Source organism: Genypterus blacodes, unplaced genomic scaffold (assembly GCF_046128005.1).
Source record: "Genypterus blacodes isolate CSIRO-AG114 ecotype Tasmania unplaced genomic scaffold, CSIRO-AGI_Gbla_v1 ptg000067l_1, whole genome shotgun sequence".
Taxonomy (NCBI): domain Eukaryota; kingdom Metazoa; phylum Chordata; class Actinopteri; order Ophidiiformes; family Ophidiidae; genus Genypterus; species Genypterus blacodes.
Window position 1 is genome coordinate 8582772 of NW_027466879.1, and position 26975 is coordinate 8609746.

Consider the following 26975-nt stretch of genomic DNA (forward strand, 5'->3'; position numbering starts at 1 on the left):
AGTCCACCCATACAGTCTGGCATATTTAAATAACCTTCAAAACTGCTTAAAACCACAAATCTAAAGCTCATCAAGTACACCTCAGATTTGTTTGTGTTCTGAGGCGGGGCAGATGAAAAGGAAGCATTGTAGTTCTGATGCTTGGTCAACTTTGCAAAGAATTCTGGTTGGTCTACCCGTTTCATTTCCTTTTGCTTCAAAGAGGTAACAGAACAACTTTCAAGCAGAATTGTGTAAGAAGTGACAAAGCTCTTGTTGTTCCATCTGTTTTAATTAGATACATGTGGGTGGTTATTTATTTGTGACTCTATTTTCTGTAAAAAGACACAAGCAAAACAAGGGACAATCGGTGAGCTTGTCCCATGTATATTGTGTACTAAGTGTCTCTTTACTCTGCAGACAAAAGATGAATTAGTTGCAATGAACAAAAGAGAAAATTTGTCAATGGAGAAAACGCTCCGTCACTTACAGCGCTACAGCTCGTGTGTTTGAACGGCTCATGGCTTTCCCACACATTTCAGAAATGATGGCCATAAACTGACACAACAAATATAACTTTATAATCATTTCCAAGCTAATGTGTACAAAAATATGGGCAGCAACTTTGTGACTTTTTCATTATAAGACACCTCCAGCAAATCATCTCAGATAAGTTCACTACACACAAGGTAAACCTGTGGCTACTGGCTACTGAATAAAGTGGAGAATGTGGGAGGATATAAATATTTGCCCATAAACACATTTCCCATGGGTTGCTATTGTTGCACTGAGGCTGCTGGGTGTGTATTAGGCAGGTCTTTGCTAAGATATTAGCTGTAGCAACTTCAACTCTAACAGGAAACTGGAGCTCTGTATCCCTCATCTTATTTTGTTTTATTGCCCCCTAGTGACTAAACATGATAACTTGAGGGAAAGGCACAAGGATACAGTGGCTGGATAAGATAACAAATTTGGTTTAATTTTGAATTTGAATTTATGACATGCTGCCATACACACACACATCTTTAATGATCCAAGTTTGAATCCTAAAAATCCTGTAAATGTAACAGGATCACAGAAGATAATGAACTGTTACAAACCCAGTGAGTCCTGAGGGAGGGGTTACCAACATTAAAATGAACAACTTTGATCACAGGAGAAAATGAACCAGATGGGAACAAAATAACCAATGCCGACGTCCCCTTCTTGAGAATTTCCCAAATTCACACCAATTGATGCCACTGCAGCCTGGAGGCTGTGTCTGAAATGTTTACTTACTAGCTCCTTCCTTGTCCAAGATATAGGCTTTTAAGGTTTTCTCTAGTTTGACCAAACGATTACTGCTGGGTCAACCTTTTCAGAATTAATATTCTCGGATTTGCCCCAAATTCACACAAATTGATGCCAGGGCAGCCTATAAGCTGTAACTTTGTAGCTCCTTCTTTGTCCAAGATATGGGCTTTTAAAGTTTTCTCCAATGATGCAGAAAACTTGTCCACACATTCGTTACCTCTAGAGACTTTCGAGACTCTAGAGACTTTCAAGTCCTAAAGACTCTGCAGCTGGTCCAGAATGCAGCTGCACTTGTACTGACAAGAATTAGAAAGAGAGATCCTATTACTTCCATTTTAGCTTTGCTGCACTGGCTGTAATAACATTTAAAGTCCTTCTCATCCCACCTAGAGTCCAATGCTGCCTGAGGTTTCTTCCTGTTAAAGGGGAGTTTTTCCTTGCTGCCGCCAAGTCCTTGCTCATGGGGGAAAGTTGGATCTCTTTAAGTGCTCTATATGTTAAGTGATGATAACCTTTGTTGTGATCTGGCAATACATAAATAAAGTTGAGTTGAGTTGAACAATTTCACATAGAAGTTTTGGAGAGCATTAGAGCCGTGTGGAGCGAGTCATCATCCAGCATGAGCACGACAAGTTCTTAATCCCATCCAGTCATTTATCTGTCAGAGTCCACCCGTGTTACACAGTGAGGACGGACAATTCCCAATACCACGCTCACACAGACACCTCCAGCTGTCTGACTGGACTGCCACTGCTTCAAGACTAGACTAGACTAGACTAGATTAGATTAGATTAGATTGATTATTTCTAGAGATGTTAAATTGTCATCAATGTCATCTATGTGTGGAGAAATGCAGCATTTAGAAACATTTCAAAGTCGCCAGTCTGTGCTCATCTGTTATAGAAGCTGTTTGCCTGAGGTGATTATGGCGTGAAGTTCCATCAGCAGAAATGATTTCATTATCAAGCAGAAGGATCATGAATTGGTTACTACAAAGCCAACGTTTTAATAATACATAATACTCAGATATCCATAGTCAGAGGCCTGTGCAGTGTGTTCACGAGCTGTTGGCTCTGGATTTGACTCTTGTGAACAGCATTGCATTCAAACCTAAACCTTTTTCAGGTTTAGGATCACACAGCAACCACATCAGCAAGAAAACATGAATATAATATAATACATTTAAAGATTTCCTTTCCCTGTACAACAGCACTGCAAAATATGAGCTCAAAAATAGAATGAAGTCAGCATCTCTTTGATAGAATCATCAAACTACAGGTACAGGTGGTGCATAAAATGAATTAAAGTCATCCTGACAACTGAAAACAAATCCAACCTAAAAATGAAAACAAAACAGATGGAAAGATTTATTCATGACTTTTGCAATCCTTAACCTCTGAGCAGCGTTTGTGAAAATACAACGTACTGTATTCTATCAACGTTAGGGAGGCAGTGGCTCAGTGGGTAGTGCTTCCGCTTGGGAACCGGAGGGTCGGCTTCGAGCCCCTGCCGAGGTGCCCCTGAGCAAGGCACCAAACCCTCAATTGCTCCCCCCTCTGCGAAGGGGGGTAATATAATGTAAGTCGCTTTGGATAAAAGCGTCTGCCAAATGATCGTAATGTAATGTAATGTTAGAACCTTTTAGAAAATATTTATTGTGAAGAATTGTGAGTCATTTAGTATGAAGAGTAAAGAGAGTGTGTAGCCTGTTGGCTGTTGCATTGGATAGTCTCTGCAGGCATTTGCTCTGGCCAAATACCAATCGATGTTTGGAACAAGTGTCCGGTGCCCAGATCGTTATATCATCATTCATTGTTTCAGATGCATCCAAATTAAACTGATCTCAGCAGGATAAAAATGGTCAGTCGAGCTCTAATAAAGCTGTAATATTATGTATGACTTGAAATTCCAACCCCACAAAAAAGACAGAGGTGGAAGACGCCCAAGGGACAGGATGCAGATGTCTATCGGTGATGAGTTTTGGTCCTGTATCAGATTTATCAGTGATATTAAATTCATAGTTCTCTCTTACTGACTGGGTGTGAACAATTTATGGTCAAGCAATCTGATTGTTTTGCAAGGAATAAAGCCTGTATTTGATTTGGTATGGATCACTTCTCAAGCATCTACGCTATTATGCATAACACATGTGGACGTGTATGTCAGTAACCCAATTGTGTTCTTAGTCCCTTCAACTTATGACGTGAGGAAAAGATGAAAGACACAAAACAATAAAGAGCTTCGGAACTCACGCGTCTTAGCTCCAGCTCAGAGGTTTTGTGGGTTGATTACCCTTTAAATCCAGCCTGAACTGCACTTCCAACGTGTGCCTCTCTGTGAGAGGTTTGCATTTGTGCTCCTTCCTCCAAAAACCTGCAGTTTGGGTGAATTAAGATCAACATTACCCGTAGATGGGAATGAGAGTACGACTGAGTTGTCTGTCTCTGTGTGTTAGCACTGGGAGTGGATCCAGCCCCCCCTGCTACCCTGACCAGGATAAGCAGGTGGAGAGAATAGATGGGTGGATCCTTGCGTGGTGTTCAACCTGATAAAACTGCCAAATCAATAAATCGGTCGAGCACACTCTAGATGGGTTCATATGTACAGTATCACATACATGGTTGTTTGAGATTTCTGTGCAAACCACCAGAAGTCAAAGCTTGTGCCACTGCAGACAATTTATGAATGTAAAACACTGGGCAAACATTACTGTGAGGAGAGATTAAGCTGTCACAACTGTTTGCAAAACAAATACTCAATTGCCAGTGCAGCATAACAAACAACAAAGTGTGTAGAAAGCACCACTGCAAACTGTCCTGGTAGGGGTGACATTAATGAGCATGTCCGGAAGAATAGGAATTCTACATCTGATCGCAGCTAGAGCCACGTCAACGGCAACCGCAGCAGTCTGCCCTAAGAGATGCATCTCATTTGAATCCCTGTGCTGCCCTAACCCAGTTACAAATGAGCGTCTGGTCAGAACTTCTCTTCCAGGCAGAGATGTCTGCAGTGAATCGTGTGGGGGAATATTCAAGATGTTAAGCTACAAAGAGAATGAAAATGACCAAGCGAGACAAAAGAACACAAAAGAGACAGGAGACAAAGATGGAAGGATGCACCAGGCTACATCAGGCTGCATCAGGCTGCATCAAGCTACATCAAGCTACATCAGGCTGCATCAGGCTGCATCAGGCTGCACCAGGGATGTAGGGATGTAATTAACAATAAGAAAATATCAGCACTCCATAACAGCATTTTCCCTCTGAGTGACAAAAATGATCAACTTTAACATACAGTATATGTATACATGTGTTTCTGTTTGACTGAGAAGAAATAGAAGAAGAAAATGAAATCAGCAGCTGACAAATTCTGCTTAACTGTGACATACATCCAAAGTATGAACATTTACAAGTTCACAAGTCATGTCTGATAATGTGCCTGTTGTGATTAAGAATTGGAATTTGGCAGAGGTGGGACCAAGTCATCCTCAGAAAGTCACAAGAAAGTCTTACATTCTAACCTTAACTTCTACGTTTTTAGTCCTTAACAAGTAATAATACATTCTAGACCATTTAATACAAAATCATATAAGAAAATAGTATTACTTCTTTTGTTGATAGCTTGTTGAACCTCATTTAAACCTCCTGATCTGTTGATGTCTCACCTGAAAACCAAGACAGGGACACAATGGACTAATTTGACTTGACTGGTCAGGTCATAATGTCTTACACATAATCAGAAAAACTAAACGTTAAACTGCTGGGAAAGGCCGGCTAAGCTCGAGCCGCAGGAGCTGATTCTCATTTCAGACCAATGAATTATCATAATGAGCCGTCCACGGATGTTGATTTGAATGTATGACAAACATGCTGCTATATGCCTGCGGGCATTGTGTTGTGTAGATCCACTGCATGTCTGCGTGTGAGTGAACTTTACTGTTAACTGAATGATTCTGTGTGGTTTGCTCTCCTTGAAAATCTCCTTTTTCACTCAACATGGGGGAGGAAAACTTACAAATCCTAAGAGTACAACACAAATAGGTCACGAGCACATTTAATACACTGGCTTCTGTTTTGAAAGAGCCCTTGGTAGAATGCAGCGCTAGAGTCGAGGAGTGGAATGAAACTGAATGTGCACAAATTATGATCATGTTTCCTTAGTGCTCCAAAAACAAATCTACCAAAAGATCCAAATATAAACACTCATTTTCTCTCTCTTTCATACACACTCATACTCATACTCACACTACTAATACTTGGTTTGGGATTTTTCTCTGGTCATTACTCCCAACTGCACAGTAACACACACACAGTAACTTCCTTACAGTGTCTATATTGTTCATATGTAAACTACTTCAACGCAGTTTACAGACTTTATTTCTGTGTGGCCTGCATCTGAGTCTTCATCCTTTCCTCTCAAACTGAACTAAAGTAACTGAGCAGTCCCCTATTTAGTCCCAGAGACAGCCACATGGTATGACGCTCTTCCGGACCTTTTGACTTTTGGTTTTCAACTATTTAAGGTCTTGTATCACCACTTTTCCTACATGGACTATTAGATTGATTTATTTTATTTTAAGGACGGCTCTTTGTACTTTTCATTTCCGTATCGAGTTTTTTAGTACAAAAACATTCCTGTTTACATTCATATGAAATGATTTTGTTGTAAGATTGCTGTAGCATTTCTGTTATCTTTGCCTTTTTCCCTTCTAGCACTGTAAAGCTCCCATGAGGCTTCTAATAGGCGACCTTTTTTGCTTCTCTATATGTATTCATGACATTATATATATGAGGTAACTACGTACAGAATTGATATATGAACCTGAATGTTTCTGCTCAGCAATGGGTGTAAAAGAATAATTTAAGACACACATGAAAGTACAGCTTCAGTGATTGTGCATGAAGTACTTGATGAGTTGGTTTTCCTTGGAAATACGAATGAAAATGTTGCATCGTCAGCAATATAATCTTGAATACTCTCCATTCGCTGCATGGAGTCAGAGCAGAATCCGACCCCTCCAGCTAGTAGAGGGGTTGGATTCGTCAAAGGAGCTTGGCTTGGGATTTCAGTCCAAATCTCCAGTCCAAAGTGTTAATCCATTGCCTGTCTTTATGCAAAACTTAATAAAATTCAATTACATGTGCATGATGTATCGCTGATAATTAGAGATTTGTCCATAAACCGCCACCCTTTTCTAGTTTTCCTTGGCTCATGGCCTTACATTGTATCCTTTATATCTTTCTACACAAGCAAATGATGCGTTCATGCTTCTTTTTGGTGCATTTAGAAAAACCCAAATCAGACTGAATTCAAGTATAAAGGCAAATTGAAACAAACTAAGGACAGCTGACCTCCAGAGGTGATCAGATTGAAACAGTCAGCAGTTTTCCTCAGTATGTCTACATAATGTACACTTGAGTGAAGTACATCTCTTTTCAGCAGCACAGCACAATCTGTTGATGAAGGTTCAGTGATTCAGAAACAGTATTCTATTTCCAATAAGATAAAAAAACTGAATATCCAAATGAATTAAATTGAATGAAACTCTTTAAAGCATGCTGCCCCCTCCATAATCCTCAAAAGAGCAAGGTTGCACATACATAAATATGATTTGGTTAGATCTTTCACAGACACACACACACACAGACACACACACACACACACACACACACACACGCACTCAAAGTGTCCTTTTACCACGCCTTTAGTTATATTAGCTTAATGCAAGAGACAGCTTGACTAGCCAAGACATCCAGGCTCCATCTTGAGACATCTTGAGACCATTGTTTAATTCAGCATGCGTTGGAATTCAGTCATTAGCATGTTTAGCTGATGACCTATATGACAAAGAGATGAATCATGTGGAATGGAAGGACGAGCCAAAGGGAGGAACAGTGTATGTGTGTGTGTGTGTGTGTTCAATCAAGCACATTGAATGACCTCTGTGTATGACAATGTGCTACACAAATAAATGTGCCTTGCCTTGTGTGTATGTGCGGGCTTTTGTGTGTGCTGTAAGTGTTCCAGCCGCTCTTTTGCTATTTTACATTCAGTAAACCTAGACAACTCATTTACACACACACACACATCTTCACATTGAAGGAGCAACAGGCATTCAGGTTCCTGGATGGCATGCAGGGCGTCACATTGCTCCCATAGGCCTTTGCTGCTGCATGCAGGCACAGGACACTGATAGCCAGGCACAGAGACGACTGAGACAAATAGCAGTGGACTTCCTCTGCCCCTGAACAGCCCCCCCCCCCCCCCTCTCTCCTACACACACACACACACACACACACACACACACACACACACACACACACACACACACACACACACACACACACACATTGTACATGTGCACTTCCATCTTTTTCTATCATATAATGTTATTGTTAATAGAATGTCACTGTATTAATAACAGGAGAACTGCAGGCATTTCAGTGGCCAGCGACACAAACAAAGCATTTTAATCACAGTACACACTTTTTATTGGTTTAGCTGGTTGGGCTCATCCTTCAAAATGTTTGGCACCACTTCAATGATCTAAATCGGTCTTTAAAATAAATGAATAAATAAATAACAGCAGGATTGGAAACAGGCTCCGAGAAGATCTGAAGGAGGCTAACGGGTAAGCCACACCTCATACCATGTGGCTGATCCAGAGACAGGACAGTGATGATAACGATGAAGAAGAAGACTCCCCAGTGTACACAATGAATCACAGAAAAGCAGCATTATTGAAAAGCTCCATCAGGGTCTGAAGGAGAATCTGTAAGGAGGCCATGGTCTCAACAAAGTCTCTGGTTAAGCCTAGGATGTCAGCCTTACAGCGTCCAGAGTTTGGGGCCATCACAACGTCTCAAACAGCAGCTGGAGGATACAAACATGGCGGTAGAGGAGCTCAGCACCAAGACGACTTGGATATGGACCAGGACAGAAGATTGGGGTCAAGGGGGCTGTTTTAAAGGAATCCTTTACTCACTTACATTTATCACTGGCTGTAATTTGGTCCACATCCAGATACATTTAAAAAACGACTCTTTCAGCAATAACATTTATATTGCTGTGGTTGTTTCTTTTATCGAGGGAGTCTGGGGGGATGCAAAACAACACTTATTAAACAAGACAAAATCAGTGTAGAAATATGTTAACTGAACACATTTTCGGTTAACTTTCATACGTTAAACTTATGTTATTATTACTGTGTTGATGAAACTGCTGAATTAAATAAAGAAGATTGTCTGATTCATCACTGGATTAATAATATAAAATATGAATACTACTGCTCATAAGTAAAAAGCTAATTTCATTTACAGCCACAACAATATGACACCAAATCACCGAATCAGCTGTGTTGGCTGTTCTGTTTGTCTCTATGCTTGTGGTCCTTTTTGATTGTAGTTTAATCTTTATAAGCACAGTTTTCTGATTGAAAAGGGAAAGATGATGAAACTATACAGTATCTGTATCTTCATCTTGCCCTGTGGGTAAATCAGTCACGTTGAAAATCATTATCCGCTTCAGAAAAGCCTTTAAAACTACGATAACACCCTTACTAGTGCTCATGGGTGTAATAAATCCATGACGCTGTGAAGATGCTTTCATTGAGACAAATCAGGCGCACCTGCAGCATTTCAGATAAGTAAAGGATAAAAACAATTTAAACTCTTTCTCTCTCTCTGTCTCTCTCTCTCTCACACACACACACACACACACACACTCTTAGCCTGCATGTAAATGTAAGCAAAACAGAAGCTCCACCACTAAAAGTTAGAACACAAGATTGATGGACAGGTGTTTGATATGCAAATTTACTTTTAACAGCTGAATCAAAGTTATTAATGGATCCTGATTGTGATTATGATCAGTCGACTAACAAACATATCTCATCGCTAAATTTCTCTAGACATTATTAAGCTCAGAACATTTTATGACTTTTTGTTAAGGAGTTAAGGGACTAATGAGTCAGGCGGTCAAGCTTTTTCGTACTCATATAATTTAAGAAATCGCACAACCCTGACGCCAACCTTTGTCTGGTGATGTCAGCAGCGCAGTGACAGTGAGAAGAATGACATCAACAATTGAGGGGCCACTGGCGGAGCAAAGTGGGATTTGTTGAATAGCTTCACTCTGGCCTGTGTGCACAGCTGAGTAGTAAACACCATCATCACATTTTCAGCTTCAAGATTTCCCCACACACGAGTCTGTCAAAGAGTCAGTAGCACAAAAGCAGACGTGGATACCAGCTGACAGGCAGTCAGCAGCAACAATGGCAGGATCCAAAAAGGACATATTTTCAGTTAACTTTTCCATTTTTACATCACAATTTGTCAGGCGTGTCCTTTTCACTGCATCACCAAATATATCGTATTTACCCTAACGTATTTAGACAAGATATAGATAAGTGATTCATATGTTGGCACACATTTGGTAATCCAGATTAATTGATGGGTATTGTTTCTAAATCTAAACTATTTGTAAGATAATTAATGTGCTATTTCTTCCATCCTTGTTCCAGGTAAAATGCCAGTACATGTGCGGGTTGAGATATATTTTCACCTTGGACATCATTGTACATTACTTGCCAGTCATAATCGGTAGACTACATTATCTCTGACTGGCATCTACAGCCAATTTAAAAATCTAGATGAGCTTGTAAAGCAGATGACACAAAATCATTTGCTTTAACTGGGTTCCAAAGGTGCTCAATCCTCTGCCCTTTCCTTTTAGGAGCAAATTACAAAACTCATGTCTCTATCCTCTGTCTACACAACTATACTCCATCCTTGAGACCAGACTGGAGCTGGCCATTCTACTCTTAAACATGGTGTAAACCCTGGAGGACTCAGACTCTCCTCTGCCTGAATGAGTCGTGACCCAGAAACAGGACAGAATGGGGGAGCCAGATGTTGAGGCTCCAGGCGAGTGATATTCTATATATGCTGTACGTACTACATTGGTGGGCACTGGGATACGAGCCACATGTGATCCTCCTGTCAGATCAGAGTTTCATCCTGAAGTGCATCCATCTCATCGCATTGCAGTGACGTGCTTTAAAAGCTAGCGAGAGGTTTCATCTCATACGGCTCCACATTATGAGTCTGTGGGGAGCTCCAAAGCTGCACAGGCTAAAAGTCTTAAACTGCGTTGAGCCAGTCACTTTCAAATTAGGGGGAAATGTAAATGCCTTACATAATCAGCTCCCACTGCACATATGCTCATACACCTCACCAAATCAGTGCTATGTGTAAAAATAGCCAAATATAATCACATTGAGTAAGTCAATTAAGTCTGACCAAATGAGCATGAGTAAAACTGTGGCAATTTCCTATCTATTGAAGCTGCGTGTGCTAATCTTAGATACATCATGTGATCGTGATCGTGCCGTGATGCAACATCAAATGGCTCTTAATCCATTTATGCATTGTAGATGATATGATAATATTCATGTGAAATGGATTTATTTCAGCATCACAGCATAGTTTTATTTTCTACACATTAAATTTTCCAATTTATTTCAATCTAAACCGTCAGTCCCCGACAGAACAAACAAAAGAGTTTTATTGAGACAAATGGGATAAGAGTGTTGCTGCCATCTACAGACTTCAGATTACAATTGTCCTCACACACACATATACAGTACACAATGGAAACAAACCATGTGTTGAATGAAAATGAAGACTCTCGCTTTGTACCTCAGCAGATATATTTGAGATGTGGACTGTAGGCATGATCCATACGGCTACAGCGCACACACATATTCTCATGGCTGACCTCTGAGGAGACTCACGTTAACCTTAACCATACCTGACACTGGCCTAGGGCACAACCTTTAGCCTTACCTTAGTGAAGACCTCAACATTGGTCTACAAAGAGATATTTGGTTCTCATGGTGTAGAATTTTACTGCACGTTAATTAATGAAGATAATGAACAAAGTGGTAATACGAACAATTGTATATCAAAGTTTGGAATGAAATAATCTATAAAAGTATCCTTAAAAACTCCTTACTGGAAAAATCCTGGATATCACTTCTAAAATATATTGCAACCTTGAATTAAATCACAGCATAGATACACTTTTATGTTACTCAATACTTCAGTAAAATGTCACAAGAGTAGTTACTTTCTACCTCTGCACACCAAAATAATGGGTTGAAGGTGATGGGTGTGTGAGGCCTGCCCCCCTCTGAATACCATCTCTGTTAGATGGGTCAGAAGGCCGGTGTGTGGTGTGTGACACGTGCAGCGGAGGGAGATTTATTAGGGTTTTCATCGGGAAGATGCACCTGCTCACCATTCAAGGGCTTCTCATTATTTCTGTCCTCTATTTAAAGTGAAACTCAGGCAACATGGAATGGCGATGACTGTGTCAAGAACGGGGCAGACGACCTGCATTCCAAAGATGTTTGTTCCTTGGGTAAGCTCCTGTTAAACTAACCATGTGTTGAACCACTTTCATTGCAGTGGAAATGTTTACTGGGGGAAATAAAAAAACATACCCCCTCAGTTTTCTTTGCAAGGTATGACTCAGCTGTAACAAGGGGTGTGTGTGTGTGTGTGTGTGTGTGTGCGCGCGCGCCATGAAAGCACCTTAAAGAGATACAATAACCGTGCACAATGATTTATTCTTTCTCAGCATAAGTCTGCAAAGGAAAAATATTTGTACATTGCCGGCTTCATGAACCCAGAAATGGCTTGATTTGCATTGTTAGCAATCTCAGTGGAAACCAATTAGTAGTCTGAGGCTGTGAGCTGAGTGGCTGCCATTTGAAGTACTCTCTGGTCACAGCAGCAGAGCATGCTGACGAGCACATTCTCGCTTAAATTAACTGTTCCGTTTATTTTTATAATCAAAAATACAAACAGGTAAAGTTACAAGTCTCAAAGGCATCTGACACTACATGACTGTTTGTAAAGATAGAATATGTTTCTCTTGGACACACAGATGTCACATTTATTCTTAAAATATGAGCATGTGTGTTGTCCTTTATAATCCTAGGAGGTGTTACTGCACACACACACACACTTACCAGCTGTTATGTCAGTGTACTGTCTGAAGGCAGTGTGTAGTGGTGATGAACGCCTGGCTGGTGCTGCCTCCCTGTGTTTGCACACAGTAACTGCTGCTATGCTCATTAATGATGTGCAGTCACTGTCAACAAGAGGTCAATGAGCTTTGATTTTACAATCAACACAAGAATGGTTCCTATTGGACAGGACATATTGCTGTTGTGATATGCAGGTCATAGACTCTGCATCAGACTCATAAACTGTTGTAAGGAGTATGGCTCACATCCCACATCTACAACCACACCATACAGTGACAGGGAAATGGTCTTTAAGTCAATACGCTAATGCTCCTGTAAGCTGGTGCCAACTGTACGAGGGTCACCGGTTAAGGGCACATTATTTTGTCCTTACAATCAATTTTAGGGGAGTGACATGAGCAGATACGCACCAGGTGAAGTTCTGTTTGTCATAAATGTATGCAGTTTGCACTTCACCTGTCCCGTCAGATACTTTAGTTTTCGTGCAGCGGAGAACCTGGCTTTCACTCAGACAGCAAACACACATCATGGGGCAAGAATTGTTGTGTGACATTTATTCAAACTCAAATTTCCACAAATCACACATGAATACAGCAGATTTCAGATTCATTTAGTGGTATGTCCAAGGCACACAAGGAAAAGATCCTTATTAGCAATGAGCGACTAACAGGTACTATGTTAAATACAATTAACTTTTTATGGTCTATAGAAAAGTAAACAATCTTCATTTAAAAATAATAATGATCTAAAAAAAGCTAAGAGAGGTATCAGAAGATGGTTAAATAAGGCTGGAGTCAGATCTCCATCAGAAACAGTAGGTTCATACACAAACTTGCTGTTGAAAGCTTTGGCATCAGGGGACAAATCCCTTATATAAAAGATGACCGTATAATAATCAAACAGAGGCACTTTTTTATGAGCAATATCAGTGGCAGACCGTTATCAATAACATAATCACTTCAAAATAAATCATCAGTAGTCAGGATCAAGGCCACAGTGTCTCAAATAGCAGAATTATGCTGCTGAGCAAGGCGTAATCGTGTGTACCTTTGTTTTGGGAGCTATTCTGTTCCTCTGCAGCAGTGCTTAAGGAGGTAGGGTCATGATTAAACACGGAGATGTCATCATGAACACAGTGTGTAATACAGAAACATATCAAAGCTCATAAGAAAGCACCTCAAGTGTTTTCTGAAAAAAAAAAGTTTAAAATCTATAAAAAAAATAACAGAAAATATAGAGATGTAACTATCAAATATTCAAAATGCAGGAGTGGCTACTGAATAGGGAAACAAGATGATGTAGTTGGAGCGGGCCCAGGGGAGGAGACTCTGATGGGAAAGGGAAGCTGCTGCAACAACACACAGTTTCTGCAAAGTGCCGGTTTTAGCCCACTGATCTTTACTCCACTCTGGGGTGCAGCGACTGGCCCGTCGCTCCCAAATGGTTGTAAAAACAGGAAAATACACTGAGGGAAACGGAGTGGAAGAAACTACAACATTGCAGTCCCGCAGAGGTTGTGCCACACTGACTCACACTGTTTATGTTCAAGTACAGCAGGATTTTTACTTTGTTCTTGCTGCTAATAACTCAAAGAAACCTCACAGTGCTTTTCCATTCCTTGTTTATCAAAATCAGATCCTCAGACATGCAACTTAATCTCGTGCCAAATTTTTTCCAATATGAACCAATGAGCTACTCGAGTTTGATCGGTAATGAAGTCTCCGCCCTCACCTATGCATTATTCTCTGTCTTCTCTTAGTAAGGCTCTGCTTTTAGACTTCGGTATAAGCAGCAGGTGAACACCATCCCTATGACCTGGGTGTTGGACAGAGAGGAGAGAAAATGTATGTTAACAAAGCTGCAAAATGAAATGCTCCAAATTGTGCAAGCCATTTGTTTGAATGAACAATAAGAGGAGTTCTACACTGACCTGTACACAGGCAATCCCAATACCCACTGCTCCAATAATCTTTAGATGATCCAGGATAAATTTCTCCAGTTTAGTGATGCAGCCACCCTAAATAAGCAATAAAAACAAATTAAGTGTGTCATTGTCTTGCATTAGTTGTTGCCATAGTGATACTGAGTGTCGCTGCAAAAAAGAAAAAAGAAAAAAAAAAAGAAAGTCCCCATCACAGAGCATGGTTTGTTGTCTTTGTTTGTTGCCAGGTTTCAGTGACATTTTGAAGACGGGTGGGAAGTCGTGGAAGAGGAGATGAGAGTTTGAGACAAAATCCACAACAGGATCTGCATAGAGTTTGAAATGTTCTGAATATAGATCTATTGAATTGCTATGATAAATCCTGAATACTGATCTTGAATGACAGTGAAAGTAATAAGATGGTGACATACGTTTCACACAACAAACAAACATTTCATTCAGGCAGAGCAACACACATTGTAAATAGCTGCAGTGCGTTGGATCGCAATACCATATTTTTGAGAACAGTGAGGCTTGCTCAGTGCGAGAGAACCTATTTAATTTCAAGACAGTAATGTAGTTTAACCAGTCCAGTAAACGGCATCAAACCCAACATGGACGTCAGAATACTGCGGAATCCTTTTATTATCATGATGATGGTTATTATTTGTTTCATAAAGGAGGCAGAGTTATTGAGCAAGACTGTAACCCTTTATCAATTCTGAGTCATATCATAGCTTTCCTTGTTGGAAAGTGTGTGGGTCTACGTTTGTGCGTGCAACAAAGCAATTTCCAAACTGACATAGGAGACTCCTCAAGCTCTCTTAAGTAATTTAGGTCCAAAGAGGAACAAACATTTAGGCATGATATTTATTCTCAATCATTGTTAGAATGCTGAGCAGCTCTCTTCATACTGACAACAGCTGATAGTTTGATGTTGGATATGCAACCATACATTGATCCATTTTCTTTAAAACACTCAGATTGTGTGCAGTACTGAAGCAGTACAGTTGGGAGCTAAAACATTTTTGCCAGCCCACCTGTACCGTGACCTCGGGCTCACTCTCACCCTTCGTCACCCTTCGTCCACTCACCTCCACCTTGTAGATGTTGGACGGGTGGTCCCTGTAGCCGCAGCCCTCGGTGGGGCTCTTACAGCAGCTGTCAGGCACCACTCTACCCTTTGCTTCACTGGAGCGGATCCAGACGCTCTCAGACCAGTCAGATGAACGGTTGCTCCCACAGCACTTAAACTGACAGAGACAGGAAAGCACACAAAGACCTTTGATATGGAACGAGGCTGATAAGAGCCACCGCAAGTTACACTGGAAGAATAATCAGTGTTAAACAACTTCTGTTTCCAGCATCAGGATGTCTTTATAAATGTAACCTCTCAGACAGATTTTGTCCTCTTATCACCATTATGAGAATGTAATCAGCAAAAATTGACTTCAAAGACCTGGATTCGATTGTAAATCAACTATCTTACTCACGTTTACATTCAGTGTAAACATTCTGCATAGCCTCTCCTCACTTTTCCCTTAAATCCGAGTCGAGTGTGCATGTAAACTTAATAACAGTAAATAATCGGTGAGAGTTTTACCTCCTGCTGCAGCTTGTCCACAGCTCTGGTGATGTGCTGTTGGTCTGTCTGTTGATACTTCTGGATCATGGTCTCCCGCAGGGTCTGCTTCAGCTCAGTGTTCAACTGTGACACACACATATACATGAACACACTAGCATCACATTGCACAGCGACACAAATAAGCACAGGCCGGTACGGAGCACAAACTAGTTTATGTGAAGGACACAGGCATGCATTTTAACAAGATATGTTATAGGAAAGAGGGGAGGAGATGTAAAAGATGCCCGTGCTGAAATGTAAAGGAAGTCATTGTGTTTGCTCTGCAGACCAGTGGCAGAAAGCGCTCACATGAGGAACAAGAGATCTGGGGGGGGCTCAGTTTCTATGGCAACAAGCCAGCTGGGATCCACTGTAAATCAAAGCATGAAAGAGATATCAGGGGAATTGATGACGAGGAGATGAAGGGAGGACAGACGTATGAGAGACGGGAGAAGAAGGGGAAGGGGTGGAATCTGTTTCTATTTCACCTGTTGACAGTCGATGAAACACTGAGACAGTCGAGTCAAAAGTGCAAAGGAGAGCGACCACTTAAGAGGCCAACAGGTGTGGAAGCAAATGGGTGTGGGATTGGGAAGTATTATTAAAGCTGTACACATTTAATAAACCTTTTCTGTATCGATTAATAGTTTAATAGTATCAGAAAATGCAGTGTCACTCGATATCCATTTCAGTATGCATCATTAAGTATTTGTCAATTGCCTAATGATTCCTACAGCCCTCTGGATCTACACCAATCAACTGATCGATGGATCGTCTCGTACTTGGTTCAGCCCGACACCACAAACGGCCTCGTGTGTGTCTGGGTCTGCACCCAAGTATGAATGCTGTGCTGAATGAATGAACGACACCAAGGCTGGAACTGAACCCTTGTCTGATTGAACTGCACTTCACCGGAAGAGGTGTGAAACATCTTCAGACAGCCTCTCGTACAACCTTCCACAGGTTTCTCTCGACACCCGGTGAAAAGGAAGAGAGACGAGTGTGTTGGTGCGCTTACATAAATGTACACAAGGCAGACATTGAAATCAACTGGTAGCTCAACAACTGGTATCCATACTAGTATTGAACATTCTACCCCGACCCAATTACAGGTGTACATAATGAATGTTTGCATTAATGATATAAGATTAAATGCAGCAGAAAGAAAGCACCGTGGAGCTCAGTGACGAGCTTGTGTATTATGAATGAGACAGTTATAAAGATAGCATTGCACCTCGAGACAGAGAAATCTGCTGCTGGGATACAAACCAGGTCTTCAGACTAATCAGGCTAGAAGTGACACCATGCTGCTGAGAGAAAGGTCACATAAATATTACACTAGCCAAAACATGATCTTGTTTGCGACTGCTTGCCATGCAGTCAGCCTGAAGTCCAGGCAGTAAGAGCTGAAAATGTGACAGATGCTTTTTCACGAGCTGCAAATTAATGAGGAAACAACACATCCTGGCCACAACGCTGTGTTTTCATTGTCAAAAACATTAACCTTTTGCGTTGCATGTCTTTGTTTCTTTGTAGGTTGAGGGAATGTTGAAATAAGTGATGTACACAGCTCTGTGAGAGAACATTTTAATTTATTAAACCCCCAGCAATGCTTTTTTCAAAAATTCTGACAGTGTATTTACCCTTTTTATGTGCGTTCCTGCAGGCATTTGTTTTATCCCACTGGGACAAAATGTTCCACAAGTGAAATGGTGGGTCTGTTATTTGTAATTTTAATGGTCTGACTTTCCTCCCTGTAATATCATTCATCACGCTGGGTTTGTCTTCATCAAAAATACACCACAGCGATTGCAACGTGTCTGCTTTGTTATATGGAACAGTAACACCAGAAACTAAAGCTATATAGGATTAAAAAATACCTATTTATGTATATATATGTCTTTCTTTAAGGCTGCCTAGCACCTGTGTACCTGTGTAACTGAACACAACCTCAACAGCCTCATCAAAGTGTGACACCAAAACTTTATACTTGTGTTTCTCGACTCATATGGAGAATGGTGAAGGATGTGACGTTCATACACTGCCCTCAAACATCTACTGCCCTACATTGGCTAAACCTGGCCGACGCGTGCAAAGGGACACGTGGTGGTAATGCATCTTTGGATAAGAACCCCTGCTCTCTGTCAAGTCAAGTTTATTTGTATAGCCCAATATTACAAAGGCACCATTCCTCTGTCAAAAACACCTGAATTACTGACTGGAAGAATGGAATCTGACAAAACTAAAATAAATTGTGTTGTGTGTGTGTGTTGAGATTAGGCCAGGAGGAAGTTTGACTCTAAACTTTAGCAGGTTTGTCTCGTCATTTCACTCTCCCACAACATAAATGTTATAATCTTGTCAGTTGCTCTTCTGTCAATGCTTGCATACAACACAATATATAAAAAAAACAAAAACACTGTTTAAATTGAAGAGATCATGAGGGGATTACCTGCTGGTAGTAGATATAAGCCAGGATGCCAGCCAGGATCTCCAACAGGAAGATACAGAGCAGCAGGACAAAGTACTGACGGACAGAGAGGAACAGAGGGAAGATTGTTAGTTGTTAAATATGAACTCATGTCACATACATTACATTACATTACGAGCATTTGGCAGACGCTTTTATCCAAGGCGACTTACATTACATTACCACCCTTCGCAGAGGGGGGAGCAATTGAGGGTTCGGTTCCTTGCTCAGGGGCGCCTCGGCAGGGGCTCGAAACGGGGCTCGAAACGGCAACCCTCCGGTTCCCAAACGGAAGCTCTACCCACTGAGCCACTGCCTCCCACATACTATCATGTAGCAACGTGCCGCTGCCAGCTCGTGAACACGGACCTCAGTCTACAGACGGACTATCAAGTAAATTAAAGTCCATGTTGACGTTTATCTCTAAATAAATCATTTAAGTCATTTAAGTTTGAATTTAGCAAACAAAGACACTAGAGGCAGACTGGAGCATTTTGTCACTTTATCAGTAGTATCTGATGTGTGACCACCAGCCCATCAGAGAAAGGGGAAGGTCTACTTTTCATGCCAACTTCCTTCAGAAATAAAGACTAAAGAGATGCTATCAGAGGAAAACCTTGACCCAAATTCCTCTGGCCCTCCGCTATCAGGGAGTGAGAGGGGGGGAAAGAAATCAGCCCGGCAAAATGGACTCGGTCCTTGATTTGATAGTTTGAGCTGATGAGATTGTGGCTCTGAGCCTGCATGCAAAGCAGACTGCATTTCACGCTGCACTCCAGCGTTGAGAGAGAAACAGAGAGCTTCTCTTGAGACAGTGACACACCGGGACTCTAACAGAGGTGTGTCAATTTAATACAATTGATTATAAAGGGTTCGATTCATCCAACCCATCACGCCCCGGAGTGGATTATGTTTGGTCAATTCCAACACTTACAGAAAGTTAAATGCCGACTTAATACACCAAAGCGCCGCTCGATAGATAGAACCTGAGCAGGAGCACAGACGGTGGCTCCTCTCATGGTCTCAGACACAAACTCTCTCACAAACACGTGTTCATTTCATGCCTGAGACAGATTTCTTCTCTCACATCACTTCAGGTCACAGTAGGGTCATTTAAAGAACACAGCATAGCAAACACACACTCCTACAACACAGACACAGACACACAATTATGTCTCAATCCAATTGCAACCCCCCCTTCCCTTCCAACAAGTTCATTCCTTCACTGTGATTCATGGCTGTAATTTCCAATCTCCAACTCGTGATGAACTGCTCAAACACAAACGCAGATAATAGGTGAGCCACATTTAGAATAAAGTTACAGATCAACTCGCATGGTATGCTTTTCAAAACATTTTGTTCCCCTTTCATTTCAAATACACACACACACACTGTTATTCTACATAGCTGCACTGACGAAGACGAGTTATGCATTTCTTGATCCAGATGACTGATTTCCCCACCAGCCAACTTGTTTGTTATTAAACACACATGAACTAGAGAATGTTCTGCTGCTTTGTTTATGAAGCCAGTGGATAGGTATCCCTCACACAACACTGTGCCGAGCAGCCGAGTACACGCTTGGTATTGATGAAGGATGGGTGAATTCTAAGCCATTAAAGCCTCATCAGGTTGAAGAACAGGCACCTCAGAGCCACGCAGCCTGACAGAAATGAACTATGGAACAGCTGTCTCTTTCATCTTTGCCTCCATTTACTGCGACTATTGCCCGAGAGAAACAACTTCAGTAAGAGGGGAGAGACAATAGAAGTAAGATGAGTTTGAGGATGAAAGAAACATATACAAGGTGAGACAGATACTGAGACTAACAGATACCAACACAAGTTCCCTCATCTTGAAGCTCAAGCAGTTGTTTTAAATGGATAGATATCTAAATCGAATAATATCACTGTTGATTAACTTCAGCATTAAAGTCAGCAGCATGAAATATTTAAGCTACGCAGTTCGCCAAGTATTGTTCTGTTATTAATTATTAAGCAGTGCTCTAACTTCAGCCTAACTTTAAGGCTCATTTAATGAAACTAGAGAGAGGAGGGACAACGACAGAGACAGACCCAGAGAAGAAAACAGACAGAGATAAAGAGACAGAAAGAAGAGACGAGCAAGGACGTAGACAAAACAAAAAGACAGCATCACAAAGTCAACAATGGACATGGACATGGACATGGACACACACACACACACACACACACACACACACACACACACACACACACACACACACACACACACACACACACACACACACACACACACACACACACACACACACACACACACACACACACACACACACACACACACACACACACACACACACACACACACACACAGAGAGAGAGAGAGTCAGTTTACAGTAAATGAAGTCAGTTTCTCCACAGGTGGGTGCAGCCTCAGTGAGGTAGTGCTCGCCTCTTGTCATCCTCCTCCCCTCCCTGGGTCACTCTACTCTTCTCTGCTCTGTCGCTTCTCCCCTACAGAACAATGGAGCAGTGTGTTTGCAGACACATACCACACTCCTACTCGCATGGGAGAGTTTTCCTCTATCCTTGTCTTTGTTTTACAGACCGTTCTCATACTTCAGTGGTGTCCAAACTCCAGCCCGCAGGCCAAGTCCAAGGTCCATTTTTAATTGGCCCGCAGGTAATTCTAAAAATCTAATGAAATATGGCCCACACATGAAGCTTGCACTTGACTGCATTGTACTTCTTAGGTTTACCACTAGCTGGAGCTACTGTTGAACAAGGCAGCTTCTCCATTACAGGTGACAAAAAATGGCAGAACCAAAGAAACGCAAAATAGCAAGTGAGTGCAGCAAATGTAATTTTAATGAAATTTTCTTCGTAGAAGTCAATGCCACCATCACAGATGCCACAGACGCTGCATAGTGTGAGTGAGCTGAGAGTGGAGGTGAGGCTGTTCAGATGCACTGTATCATCCACCAAGAAACCCTCTGTGCCACCACAGCCCAGCTTGGCGATGTGATGAAGACTGTCAACATCATTTCAGCAACGAGGGCTCTACCACAGAGAATTTCAAGCTTTCCTATCTTGTGTCGATGCTGAACACGGGGAGCTACTCTAACATTCTGATGTGCGCTGGACAACCACCAAACTCACCACCAAAGCACAGCATCACTGCTCCCACTTTCCCCCTTATTTTCCCCCTTTATAGAGGGCTGTGAAGGGGGCTCACCATCCTGACTAAGAAGCCAACTATTTTTATAACAAAATAAATGAAAATGCAAGCTGTAATGTAGGCTAAGCATATTCAATTCTCAGGCATAATTTACCTACATTTCAATGATTTTGCTTAACTTTAACACACTCCAGGTGAGGCAACACACTCCGCCTCTAGTGAGTGGCCCAGTCCTTCATGTATCTTTCTGTATGTGGCCCTCGGTGAAAAATGTTTGGACACCGCTGTCATACTAAGTAGAGCGATCTGATACAGCCTCGTTATTTTCCTTGAACAAAGAGTAAACACAGCTGCTTCGTTTAAGCCTTGTTATTCCGTCAAACTCTGTGTTGGAATAGTTTTTTCCACAATTTCCTGATGATGCAATGGATCTAATAAGACTGGGTTTGGAACTTTGTGCAATGAGATGTTCCTGTAACCTACAGGTCAATCTCATGTGTGTAGTGGTCCCGGCGTTCACGTGAAAACAATATCCACAAACTCCAGCTTTACGCGCTCCCTCTTAAAAATCTTGATAACATCTCTCGCCTGGTTGACAAGTTCATTCCATCGCCACGCTCTCATCTCTTCAGGACGCTCTGTGCACTACGGAAAAAATCCACAACACACAGAGAGTGCACATCGAGATCTACTGGAGTGCTGGGCTATAGATCAAAACATTTGTTCTCTGTCGGGACTTCATTTACAGGAGTGTATTGTGGACAGATACTCTGCTCATGATGAATGCCTCAAAATAACTGAAAGGACAGAATCCCACACTGACTGTCCTGGTAATCTGCAGCCAACACCCACATCTGACCTTCTGTTCCTCAGTAGCCATTGTTGGCAGACCGCTACAGTGAACTGCTTGAAAGTCACTTGTATCCAGAATAAACTATAAAGCAATATCCAGTGTGTGTTGTTCCTTTTTTTATCAGCATTACATTTCTGACTTTAAAACCTTAGTGCCAGTGGTGCCCTTGCCTACGATGAAAAGCAGACAATGTCAACAATGATGCATGTATTGGCACAGCTAAAGACACACAAGCGTTTGACCTTTGCCCAAAGTCGAATACTTGAGTAAGTTTCCCACGCTGAAATGCATGAATGTGTGTACCAAATTAACTTTTTGGCACAGTTAGCAAATGCTGGCAGACAAAATCCAGGAACAAGCCAGGGATAATTTCATTCTTGACATGTAAATTATGCTTAATCGTCAGAATTTATGAAAATGCATCACCCCGTTAACAAAACAAATAAACTGCTACTACTTCTTACCACTCTTAGTAGCCTCCTCTGCTCCTTGAAGGTGGCACAGCAACCCAGCACGCCTGTTACCATGACAATGGCTCCAGCCAGGACCAGTATGTAGGCGGAGGCAGCATAGGTTTTGGAGGAGAGAAGGCTGATGTAGTCGCTCTTCTCAACCAAAGTCCAAACACCCACTGCCATTACAACTCCCCCTGCCAACTGAGAGAAGAAAAGACAAATCTCAGTTACATATAACAGAGCAGACATCACAAAAGTCTACAACCTAGGTCAATGCATGAGTGTAAACCGATGAAAGAGATCAAGACACAGGACAAAACACAGAACAGTTATTCAATAAGACTGTTTGTCAGACATGTAATCATTGCTGAAAGTGTGAATTCACACACAAAGAGTGAGAGGGAGGGAGACAGCTTAGCTGATGCCAAGGCTGCCACCCTGATGTTTTACCCTTATTCTGGACAACACATCAGCATTCTGAATCAGTTATTTGTAGCATTTTCCTCACTGAAAGGCCAAGTACTCTGGAAAGTTTTAGGGAGCAGGGCTGTGAAAGCATCTTCTGTAGGACACAGAAGATGCTTTCAATGCTTCTTAATAACTGCTTGGCTTTACTTCCATGGACTCTACGTAATGGCAGGAGACATGTTTCCCCTGCCAGACATTTTTAAAAGCTTTAGAAAACTTTGTCAGATAAAGTTTCTCAATCAAAGCATTTAACAAATCTCAAATTCAACAGCGTCTGTGAGAATATTGAACTTTCCTTTTTTTCTGTGTTGCTGGGAATGAATATGTTGTATTTTATAGCACTAGTGTTACTTTGACAAAGTGCCTATGTGCTCTCCTTCTTGACTTCTTTCATTTTAACACACCACTCAAGCTGAAGTGTTTTCATCAGATCTCATTAGTGAATGTTCCTTACATCATAACCAATGGGGAAAAATCATTTGTCAGCCCAGTTTACAACAGACTGGGAAATGAGGGTGTATTTCTCATGGACCCTTTCAGCAACTAGCCTTAGGCAACTTTAAACTCTATCTGCAATGATTTATTGAATTAACTCAGTATGAAATTAAATGTCATCAAAGCTGAAATGTGGAGGATTCATATAATCAATCACATTTGATAAGTTAAGGGAATAGTGTGTCATTTGAATACCATAACAATGGAGGACGTGAGAGGAAAGGTTCATACTTGTGTTTGCACCATATCAAATGAAGTCCTGTTATTTTAGTTGGATTAAGTGATTTTGAATTCGGGACTATGAGGGGATCACATTGGGACAAATACAATAAACAACAATAAACACGTGAATTTAAATATCTGAAATCAAAAAGGAATTGAAAAGAATCCACAACAAGCATGCCCGTTGCCTTAGAGACACTTAAGACCTGATTTATGGGTCAAACACAGACATGTAGCTATAGAGAAAATAGATACATTTGTTAAACATTGCCTGGATGAAATCTTACCCAAAAGAGAAAGTTGAAGGTAAAGAGGAGATATTTCAGACAGACGGTCCCACATGTTTCCTTCTTCTCTTCCAATGCCCCCATGCTACAAAAAGACATGGCACATCAGTTAGGAGTCAGTTTTACTTTTTAACAATACAGTCAATAAACTCAATAAATCTTTGTCAAGTTTAAAACATTCCATTGTTAATATAACCAGAATTATGACAATGATAATATGGGAGGCTCGACAAGATAACATCAAATACAAACTCGAGTTAAAGTTGTAAACAAGTGAAATCTAGCTACTTCACACTCGGGTAATATACTTGTCAACGTAAAAGAGTCAAAGCTGTGCTGTGCCTTTAAGAAATAAGAATGCACAAAACTAATGCTGACTGTGGTGGTGGGGTACTTAAACACAAGATCAGCAGCGTAGGCAGACTCAGTGTGAGCCAAAACCAATACTTTACATGTATACGCACAGAGATTCATGACTAAGCACTGAGTAGGAGCTTACGAGTCTGCCAAAGGCTGGAAATGATCCCCACCCACTTCTCCAGTATCTGGTAGTGAAATCCAACACTGTCATAAGCAAACCTGTCCTACTTAATGCATCACCATTTAATAATGTCACCTAATATTGAAGAGAATGATAAAAAAAAAAGATGAGCTCATTCCATTAATCTCAGAACTTTAAAACTGATGCCGAATTCGAATCTGAGCGAGTTCTCAAACAGCTGCCAAACACAACTCATCAGAGTCCATTAAGTTCTTCCACAGAATGTATAGAAGACAATGTAGCACAACATATTCTACGAGTGCCTCCATGTAAGGTCGCTTCCCTGAGTGAAACATCCTTTTCCCCCACAATTTTCAAGGCCCAGTTGCCAGTCAAGTCCAGACTCGCCTTCCTCTGGCTGCTTATCTATCCATTAGCCCTCCTCCCTCTCCTGTCTGCTCCCTTACTATCCCCTTATACACTATGTCTGTTCCTGTCTGGCTCCTCTTAGCACGCTGATGTTAATTACATTCAAACAAGCCTTCATTTACACAATTCCTTTCAGTCCTGTTGACCCAGACAGGGCAGAGCCAAGTCAAGAAAAATAACCAATTAAAACACCTTCACTCAAGGCCTCTTTAAACAAGACTGTTGTCATATACACAAAGCCCAGATGTCTCACCTGTCTGACAGACTCACCACCATAACTCACACTTAGTAAACTTATAGCCTTGTTTGTATTGTGATGATTATGGAGGTGAAACATTTGGCACAGGTCCACAGATGATATTTTCACTTGAAGCAGACAAAGTGTTTTAGGTCTATGTTTAGGTAAGTGACTGAAGCCTCTTTTGAGCACATTCACAAGCTCTAGTAATAGTGGGACACAGCTTGGATCAGTCACAGGTAAAGCTCAGTTCTAGTGCTTCAATCCAAAAATATGTTTGCAACTGGGAATAGGAACCGCAACCCACAGATTTGAAATTATCCAGAAATTAGATTAAATGATCGTTTTATGTTACCATAACTTGACACCATAACAAAAATGATTGCCCAATGACAACATTAGGCAGCATAAACAACGCTTTATCCTGCTGCTGCTAGGAGACAGAGAAAATCTAAATCACCCCTACATTGAATGGGTGATGTGTCATGTTGCTGTGCTGCCTCTGCCTTGATCAAAGTAAACAATATAGCTCAGAACCAAGTTGATATTAATTTAAATAAGTCATTGTCTTCTATAACATGTTGGCGTCAACCTGCTGAGACACCTCCAGAAAGTACAGGACTAAAAAAATCCAGTGAATAAGCACACTTTCAAGATCATTGCCTTGGTCTGAGTACCATCAAGTGTTTATCACATATTTAAAAAAGGAAGGAGGAAGATAACGTGTAGATATGCACATTAAATAAGAAAAAGGAAATAATAACATGGAAATCTGTATTACACAGTATGTCCCCTTTAAGTAGGGTGGACTTAGATGTGAAGAATGAGGAAAGGCGTGTATGGGAACAGATTGTAGACTGTATAATTAGTCATATTTAGACATCAAATCACGATGAGCTACTAAGCTAGGATAAAGCCAGTGAAAATAACGCCCTCTGGTGGCTCACATATGGCTCATGAAAATTGCATCTAAGCCTTCTTTTTAAGCGTAAACTCAAACCTGTGCTACGACTGACTGACACGTACATTATGACGTACAGCTGTTTAAAAACTACAACCTGGAGCTGTTTAACGCTGCAACAATCTCAGCCTGTAAAGCTAACGTTGTTTTTTGTCTTCTTCCTGTGTTCATACAACTGGAAACGGTTTGGATGAAAAAAGGACAGAATAAGAAGGGAAGACATGTATTTAGACAAAGTTTTGGTAAAGTACAGAAACTGAAATGTTTCTCTAAGTAGAATCAGAAAAGACGCCAGTGGTGCTGGCCTGAGCAATGCGACACCGCTGCGGCCCCGAACAGCGACCAACACGCAGGAAATCACTTCCTGTTTTCACTTACCTGCAACTTCTTTGATTTTCTGTCGATAAAATGGAGGAATTGTGACAGAAATGCGCTTAAATTTGGTCTGTTTTCATCCCACTTTCCTCCGAGGAATGTCTCTCCGTGGACGGTCAGGGGCAGAAAGCTAATCGGGGGAGCTGGTTCGGAGTGCGGCTGAGTGCCCTGGCTCCACCCCGGGCCACCTTCACTGCGCCTGGGCTTTTCGT

General features: G+C 41.3%; 1 protein-coding gene across 1 annotated transcript; it reads right to left on the reverse strand.

The window, feature by feature from the left end:
• Positions 1–12863: 12863 nt before the first annotated feature.
• On the reverse strand, positions 12864–26975 carry LOC143004767 (CD151 antigen-like). Its single transcript, XM_076155908.1, has 8 exons — positions 26767–26975; positions 24280–24364; positions 22817–23008; positions 18323–18397; positions 15850–15954; positions 15341–15499; positions 14256–14342; positions 12864–14140 (listed from the first exon to the last, which is right to left on the reverse strand). Exons 2-8 carry the CDS (start codon positions 24361–24363, stop codon positions 14081–14083), a joined length of 762 nt encoding a protein of 253 aa, XP_076012023.1. The 5' UTR covers position 24364; positions 26767–26975; the 3' UTR covers positions 12864–14080.

What these genes read in the sequence shown, in the direction of transcription:
- LOC143004767 (XM_076155908.1), bottom strand. Translation starts at nt 24,363, where the DNA reads ATGGGGGCATTGGAAGAGAAGAAGGAAACATGTGGGACCGTCTGTCTG. An exon ending in CCTTCAACTTTCTCTTTTGG is followed by an intron (nt 23,009 to 24,279) that starts GTAAGATTTCAT and finishes TTCTTCTCTCAG; the next exon opens with TTGGCAGGGGGAGTTGTAAT. An exon ending in TGGACAAGCTGCAGCAGGAG is followed by an intron (nt 15,500 to 15,849) that starts GTAAAACTCTCA and finishes TGTCTCTGTCAG; the next exon opens with TTTAAGTGCTGTGGGAGCAA.